The sequence below is a fragment of the Papilio machaon genome, chromosome 7, assembly GCF_912999745.1.
Source record: "Papilio machaon chromosome 7, ilPapMach1.1, whole genome shotgun sequence".
NCBI classification, from domain to species: Eukaryota; Metazoa; Arthropoda; class Insecta; order Lepidoptera; family Papilionidae; genus Papilio; species Papilio machaon.
Genome location: NC_059992.1, coordinates 4,584,450 through 4,593,549, shown reverse-complemented (window position 1 = coordinate 4,593,549; position 9,100 = coordinate 4,584,450). Strand labels below are relative to the sequence as shown.

Genomic DNA, 9,100 nt, shown 5'->3' with positions numbered 1-9,100 from the left:
TGCAAATTTTGCCACATACAAAATATTATTCTTTTACACCTTGCCTACATTACTAAAATCAAATTAATAATTTTAAGGTTGACCAAGACATGTACAAAATATTATTAGGTCAATTTAACACAATCACAAGTGTAACATTTTATGTAGAGCAAGTAGTTAGGCAGATAAATTTATGGTAAATCGTTTTTGATGTATTAGTTGAGGGTAGACAGATGTTAAGATACTCCACCAATCCTAAGATCCTTGGAATGCTGCTGATAAAATATCTATATCTAGATCTAGAGTAAGAAGTCGCGAGGGCGTAATTTTTAATTTGTACAAATTTATCTGTAGATATTATTATAATGCATCCCTTATTGTACACGTATAACTCACACTCTAAATACATTTCCTACGCCTGTCTCTTTCTCTTCCGCTTTGTAATTTGGCGTAATTGATGCTTGCGCAAGTTCCTACATTATAACGACGCATTGTAAACGCCGTCACGGGGGAAATAATTATACTGATGTCATTACTACATTATTACCCCGAATTCTGATTTTCTTTTAGTTGTTTAGAAATTAAAATTTTAAGAGATAAATTACGGTCGATGCACTTAAAAAACAAATAATGTGTTAAAGGTGTAAACTTACTGTGCTATTGCATTTGTTAATTTTGATTAGTTATTAACATTAATGCGATTTTGTTGATAAATCGAAAAACGTAAATTTTATCAATACTTTGATTGAATGAACTTTATAATAATTTTAAGTCTCTGCTAGAAATTATATGCAATATTAAAATGTTGAACATAAATAATATAATATAAGTACATATATATAATATAAGTACTTGACATAGGTTTCAGTTTAGCGCCAAAGTGCGCTGTCAAGTCACTTCAGACAGTGACACACTTCGTCGTGACAGCATTTCCGTTCAAACATTCATTTTTCTTCGCGTTCCGTTCTACAAAAAGAAATTTGTAAATTACTTTGAAATATTTACTCGGTTGTTTTGTTTAAAGCACACATTAAAATATATCCATAATAAGTAAAACATACTGTGATTCGAAAAGGTGCCATGACTTTCTCAATTCACTCAAAATACCTTCGCTTTGCCTTGGGTGCGGAAGAAGAAAGAAATTGCGTATAATGAAGTATTCTAGAGTTGCCACTTAAGGTCTTAAAATGTAATTATTGATTTTTGTCTTATTGCCAATAGACAATATAAAACAGGACAGTGTTTTTTTTTTCAAATTAACTTAGTAATATCCGTAGAAGAATTATTTAAATATGAAGAAGATAAAACAAATTGTCTTTTATTTCAGTTTTGCAACGTAAAGCAAAAGCTATATTAACTCGTTCATTTAAAAAAAATTACTAAAAATCTAACTGCTATAAGTTAGCTTGGCTGCTTGACCTTGAGACCTAAACAATAAACATACAACAACTAAGTTAAAGTCAAAGCCAAATAATACTATTCAATTTATGACGTATGTTGTGACGCTGATTTAAGTGATTTTATGCGAAGACAAAAGATATCTTGTGCGCAAGCGTAATCAGACGATTAAGTTAGCAGCTAGGCTAGGCTAGCTAACAGTCGGCCAGTATTTTGTTGGGTGTTGTGCGGGAGGGTCGGGTCGTGAAAATGACCGGAGTGGACGAGATACTGAATTATCAAAGAAATCCCGACGACGATTATTACGCTTTGCTGGGCTGCGACGAGAATTCTTCGGTAAGTGAAGAGCTGTGTGTTATTTACAATTTTACAATTGAAAATACTGGTACAATAGCAATCATGACCTTTGTACAAGTATTGATTCAATGTTCTATTCAATGACCTTATTTTAAGCGAAGGCTATACGCGACCTACTTCTTTTAAAATATACTTCTACTTGGTAGAGGTGTTGGAATACAAAGACAGCTATTATTTTTTATTGCGTATTTACCTTAACAGGCTAAAAGGAAAAACCAAGTTCCATAATCTAAATGAATCATTAATGTTTTAATATGGGATTCCCTTTATTTTAAATTAGTAAGTTAAACTTAGTTGCTTTTTCTTATTTTTTTTTTTGTTTTACAAATTACAGGTTGAGCAGATAACTGCAGAGTACAAGGTGTTGGCTCTGCAACACCATCCTGATAAGAATGATGGTGATAAAGATGCTGAAGCTAAATTTCAACAACTAAAGGTTCTTATGACTCAATTACTTCAGAGTAAATTGTAATAATGTATTCTGCTTTGTGATGATGTATTTTAACTACTTATAGGAGGCAAAGGAGACGCTCTGTGATCCTTCCAAGCGAGCTCTCTATGACAAATGGAGGCAGAGTGGTGTTGCCATGGGGTACAAGCAATGGCTAAGCATGAAGGATCATGTGCAGCAGTCCATGCACTGGTCCAAACCCAACACCAAGGATCGCATGCTGGAGGGTGAATTGGGACACTCATCTGGCCCATCCAGCCTGGGCCCAACCAATGCTGCCGCTCGCAGGGCTTCTGAAGGCGGAGCTGCTCTCTGGGGACGCTGGGGTCCTGGCAATCAAGAGCCACCATCCGAAGTGATCTCTAAATTCCGTAATTATGAAATTTAATTTAGCATAAATCTATGCTAATTTTATTTCTTTTCAATGTGATATTTTTGTTGATTTGACATTACTATAATTTTGTTCTAAGTTTGATTTTTTTTGTGCCCTAATGGCAGATTTAAGATTTAGCATCTATGCATAATTTTAAAACACTTGCCAATATTGTTGTTGTGTTTTAATTAATATAATTAAATATAGTATGTTAATTGAAGCTATGGAATAGCTTTATATTCATCAAGTCAGCTCGTAAAATAATGTTCTCGAATGTGGCTCGTAATTATTGATGTTAAATGTACCTTTTGATCTTTTGGATGTTAGTATGTCTTAGGAGTAACTACATTAGAGTACCCATGTTTATTGTGTTCCCTTTGGTATTGAAACTCAATCTATAATATCCTTAGCTTTAAGCTCTGCACATTCCTAAAGTCCAACTTATGAGTCTGATATTAAACATTTCTGCATTAGAACAATATGTTATTTATAAGAATCTCAAAGTTTTGAAAATTTACATTTTTGATCCCCTTTATTACTATTTGTCTACTGTGAGTATTGCATTTTCCAACAGAATATGAGAGCGAGTGGGATCTTGGATTGTTGTGAGATATATACAGGGTATAGACGGACGGACAGATTTATTTACTCTTTATTTTATCACAGATACCTACCTGACAACTTTACATTGCCTATTAATTTATTTATATATAATTTATAAATCTATTTCTACAATTGAATCCTGTTACTCAAATCTAGATGTATAAGTAATCACATTTATTATGTGTTAAATGTTTTACCAGTATTTATAAATCAAATATTTTAGATGAAATCTGAATGTTATATTGATGTAATAGCTATATTATGGATGTTTTATGTCTTAAATCACAATTAGTAATATAAATTTTAATTTTGATGTTGTAGTACTGTTCTAAACAATAAAGTTCTACTAAAATCAGTGTTTTTATTTCATATCAAACCTATTTCTAATATACGTAATAAAATTCATACTGTAACTGTAGCAAGAGATGACGAGATAGTTTTCTTAATTTAATTTCTTTTAAATTTACAACATTGATTATGTGAAAAACCTATGCATATAAATTTACATATAAAATAGAAATATAGTTATGAGTTATAGTAAAATAGGTACAGATCTCTGAATTAATTTGATGATTGAATGTCGAACGGCAACAACAATTAAAAATCATTGAAGTAAAATTAAGACGTGTTAATTACACACGTCTTAATTACCTATATTACTATATAGGTTATTTGACTTACTAGTCATTTCTATTTTTATCACTTTTGCACTATGGTTGGTTTTTCTTTTATAAAGGTACTATATAATAAAGTAGAATAACCTCATTAATATAGACTCTTAAATATTATAGCAAGCAAAGATTTATGACCATAAATATACCAATAGTAGTAAGGCAGTTACAAAGCAATAGCCTTGTAATTACCATCTTAATGATAGCATTAATTACTGCTTGCTTCAATGAGCTTTGAAATACCTATAAAAATAAAATAAAAAAATCAAACCGTCTTTTTATATTATCAAAAGGCAATAGGTGTATGACATACTTTGCTGTATAATGTAGGTTAGTGCCTTGCTCTAGCTTGGAGTATTGATTATATTCCTCAGCAGCGCTGTTGTAGAGTTGCGGACATCTGAGGAACTAAAAAATATCCTGCGCAAATAAAAAAATACTTCTACGTAAATAGATGCCCTTAGATATTTTATATCGCGATCTGTATTGCTATCAAAGGAATAAATGAGTGTTCGGCGAGAATTTTGAAACATGTTAATAAATATTTCAGAGTAATAAATTATTGTAGTCATATCGGTGAAATAACTTTTATTAGGTAGACTTAAATGTATTAAGAAATATATTTCATCTGAAAACTTAATCGAGGAATATGATCCAATATAGATTTATGAAAACATCATTTTATTTTCATAAGCTTTTAAGTGCTTAGTTGCCTTAAGTAGTAGCATAAAATTATTTTTCGATTCATACACTTTCTTTGAAATTATAACTTAATAAACTGGATACGAACAAGCTTTTAACGGATTATAGATTAAACGTACAATATTATATATTCATATAATTTTATTCTTACATTATAATTCATCCTCTTAAGGCTTAATACGAGTATGCCAATAGTTCAGATTCAATTTGAACGAGCTATCTATAAATCTTCTATAACAAAGTCGCTTTTCGTGATCTATGTTTTGCTTGAATGTTCTGCTAAGTAACGATACAGATTAAAATAAAGTTTTCACCATCATGTAGTTTAATTATTATGGTTCGTTTGTATATATATTTAATTATAATTAAAGTTACATGTGAACATAATAACCAGCGCAATTAAAATTACTTACATGAATAAAAACTTATTTCTAAATCGCTTAAAAATAGTCTGTTTTGGCTTTCATAGGCTAAACCGTGAGAAATATAAATAATCATGTATGAGAGAATCGTAGAGCTGTAAAAGAGCTATAAAAATTCAGCCATGTACATCTCTATCTTTTACGGTTTCCTCACAATCATCGCACTTTATTTGAAACACAATTTTTTCGGTTTTAAAATTAATCTATCTAAATGAATGTGTTCGTAATTAGTAAGTAGATTCAAATTACCTCTTACTAATATATACATAGCTCTGACAAATAGAAAGAAAAAGGGTATAACTCATATGACAAAAAAGAAATCAAATGTATATTCATTGCCACCCAGCAGAAGCCGGGGCTGGTCGCTATTATCTTACAAAATAAGATTATTGGATCGAGAGAATTAAATGTAGTGTAGTTTTAAAAACGAACACTTACAAATATAAGAGTACAGAATGCGTTTAATACATTTAAATTATAATTAAAAGCTGTCACGACCAGAAATGTAGGAACTTGGACCGAAGTACCTACCTACTTCGATAGTGAGTAGAGAAGATCACTTAACATGAAATGACAGTCGCTCGCTTGTTTCCTTACCATGGAAAAATGTAACATATTCCTACTATACTTGTATGATAGCCATGTACATATAAGTGGCGCCATTTCTTAGGTAAGTGGTGTGGTGCATTTTTCAGAGAAAGTGTTATGTAAACACGAGCGTCACATCCCAACACGACATAACGGACATTTGGAGAATCACTGTCGTTTTCGCGCCAACCGTCATGTTTATGGATTCCGCGGATTATTAAATAGAGAGGAAAAAACAAATTCAGCGCGTGCCTTTGCCAAAGGAATACATAGCAGTCATGTCATGAATGTTTAGGTTTGTTTTCAGGTAAATTTTGTAAAATAGTAGGATAATTTGGTTATCTCTACAGCATATTTTAATACCAATCCAATAATTGTTACGAATATTTAATATTTTTGTATGTAACGTAAAAAAAAAACGTAATAAGTAGCCTATGTGTTTCTTCAGACAATGTTCTACATCTGTGCCAAATTTCATCAAGATCCTTTGAGCCGTTCCGGAGATACCTTCAAACAAACATCCATCCATCCATTCATCTAAACATTTGTATTTACAATATTAGTAAGAAGTAAGAATAAATAATTGAATTACGTATTTTTTTATATAATTATTGCACACCATGGTACAAAAAGAATGAGTTTCTAACTTAGACTAACTTATAGCGCGATTTTTGTCTAAGAACTTTTTGTCGACATTGTATATATGAATTTATTCTGATTTAATGTTACGATTGTAACTTTCTCATCATGAATATGAAAATCAACTTTTAAAATTGAAATGGACAATTTAAATACCATTTCCACCGGAGATAGCACTGAGATTGCGTGCTGCAAAATTAAATACTAATTTACTAGGGACTTTTCTAAGAATGAACAAATGGTAACAGTTATAGTTCGGTTTATTTTACTTATGGATCAGTTAAACCGACAGTTAACTCTGAGATCCCCCGCGAGGCACCGGTGAGGGTTTACAAACTACCCACTTGTGCGAGGACATCAAAATAAGTCGGGTTACCTAGATTTAAACCGTAGAAGATATGCTTATCTGAAATGTTACTAACTGTAAGTTAACAACACAGTTTTTATCTAAAGGTTTTACTTAAACATTTAAATGATAAAAGTTAATTAACATTTTGGTTTATAAACAAAGTTTCACCACAATCTGATATACAATGAACAAACAAGCATTGATTTTAATTAAAAAGGAATTAAAGAAAGCAACAAAGACTATTTAAAAGCTTTTTTACAAGGTAGCACTAAAACATATCATCTTAATTAAAAAATTATTGAGACCGATTTCAGGTCGAAAGTTGTCTGTGTTGGGACATCATACTGCCGCACTAAAAGTATTTAAACGTTCGCTAACGAAGACCCTTAGTGTAAGTTTAGTATAAGAAAGTATAAACTGAGGCACACCTTAGTAACCAGTAAACATCTTTATGTGTGACAGAAAATACCTTAAAATTGAATAGAGCTTAACAATTTTTTTCTGAGACAAAGACATTGGTAGATACGTCGTTTGTCAACGAATGTATGAGGATTCCGATCGGTGGATGTTTACAGTCCAGAGCTCCGGTTTCATCGTTAGCGGCCGTGGTCTCCGCTCCCAGCAGTCACCGACCAGCATTTGGCCCACGCGAAAGTGATATAAGTGGCTGTCAATTCACAAACGTGGCTAAATAGCTATTAAAAAACCAATTAAAATGTGCTCCCATTTCAATTACCCTGTAAATAAGTAACAAAATGTTTATCGATAATTGCATTTAAATAATCAAATAGCAACACAATGACAATAAATTAAATGATTTTTGGCAACAAATTGTAGGTAAGTGATTTGTTTGAATTCGTGTATTAGCAATATTACATAATGTAATAGAGTCTTTATTTTTGTCTAAGAGTCATAATAATTTGATTTTATGGACGAAAGTGGAAAGCTAACTTGGTGCTTGTGATCCCCGACACCCACAGACTTCACAACAGTTAGAAGTTCATAATTCTTTATCCTGGATCAGCTGTATTGTTAACACGTTTTAACCAATCATTTGAAACTCAGTTAAACTGTTTATGTAAGAGCTTATAACTTAATTGGATATTCGACTGCAAAATCATTTTTCAAATATGATCCTAGGTGCTAATCCTAAGATTTATGTTGTTATAGATAATGTAGAGGTTATATAGCACTTAGAGAGGAGACAGTTACCAGTTATAATATTATAAGGGTAATGAAATTGAGATACATGTTTAATCACAACATTCTACAGTGTATCCTGGACTTGAAACACCCGGATCAATATTTTTTTGAAGTGGAAGTCTCTATGTGTATGACATCGAATGTACTTTTGGTCGAACACAATGTATATAGGATCTAGTAAATTGTTTGAACCGTATCCGATATATAGTAAGATCAAAACTTAAAATGTGGACTATGTAAAGCGGAGAACTGTTGTCAACATTGATAACCGTGATATACATAAGGTACATTTTGTTTTAAGGTATATAAGGATGCTTGTAGTGTGGAATTTATTTTCGGGCGCAGTAGTAGGTAATAACTTCATGTAAAGTAGTTTTGGAGTTGAATTTGCACTCGTTTACAAACAAATATCTCTTTATCTCATCTCTCAGAAGGCTAGATAAGTTAGAATTATAACTTTTTGATACATATCTAAAAAGTTTGCACGAAAAATTTTATGATTAACTTATCACATGACATTCTTGTCGGTAGAAAGTGTTTGTGCTGAAAAAACTAAAATGAAAACGTGCAATATATTGTAATATATTGACAATACGATCTTTTTTGTTAAATATTTTGTCTATATTAACATTTCTAGGTTGAATTTTTCATATTATAGTAGCAGAAACAGAACAAATATTTCCTCTTCCTAGTTGTATTAATGGAATACATTATGTAGGAGATAATATATGGAGGTTCAAACAAAAGTATAATTCCTGCATTGCACTAAACGGTCAAGCGTTTCTCGGTATGTTAACACCACCGCAATCCGAGTATCAATACAACGATCATCACTCCATTGACCTTATAACAAAGAATCGTTATTCCACAACAATGCATCGCCACTTGGAATACCGTTTTTGCAGACATTACGTAAATGTTTGTTATTTCATACCGAACGAATTCTCGAAAAAATGAAATCACGAAGTTCAGTAACAATATTATGTAAGATGTATTTATATTTAAATTTACTGAAATCTCAATTTACAGATGCAACTTGGTTCTAGATTCCTAGTTTTAAAACTCTACCAAAATATGAAAACAGCAGAGATTGCATTGAGCCCCGGTTGTAGGTAAGTATTTTTAACATAACACTAAAGCCCATGTGCTTTTATGATTGACCGGCAGAGGTTATAGAATTTCATTTGGCGCCTCTTTCAATTCTTTATTTCCATATCATCTTCTCATGCTTGTTGGTCCATCATGGTATTTCTAATATTACCTTTTTTTAATGCAATATTAATATTTTAAACTTTATATTAAAGTAACTTTCGCCCGGATCTTCGTCAGCGTGGAATTAAAAAAATAGCTTATAACATTTCTACA

The 9,100-nt window shown here is 31.5% G+C and overlaps 1 protein-coding gene across 1 annotated transcript; it reads left to right on the top strand.

The window, feature by feature from the left end:
• The first annotated feature begins 1,344 nt into the window (after positions 1-1,344).
• On the top strand, positions 1,345-2,610 carry LOC106714849 (J domain-containing protein). The gene is made up of 3 exons (XM_014507968.2): positions 1,345-1,713; positions 2,069-2,170; positions 2,250-2,610. Exons 1-3 carry the CDS (start codon positions 1,627-1,629, stop codon positions 2,571-2,573), a joined length of 513 nt encoding a protein of 170 aa, XP_014363454.1. The 5' UTR covers positions 1,345-1,626; the 3' UTR covers positions 2,574-2,610.
• Positions 2,611-9,100: the final 6,490 nt, after the last annotated feature.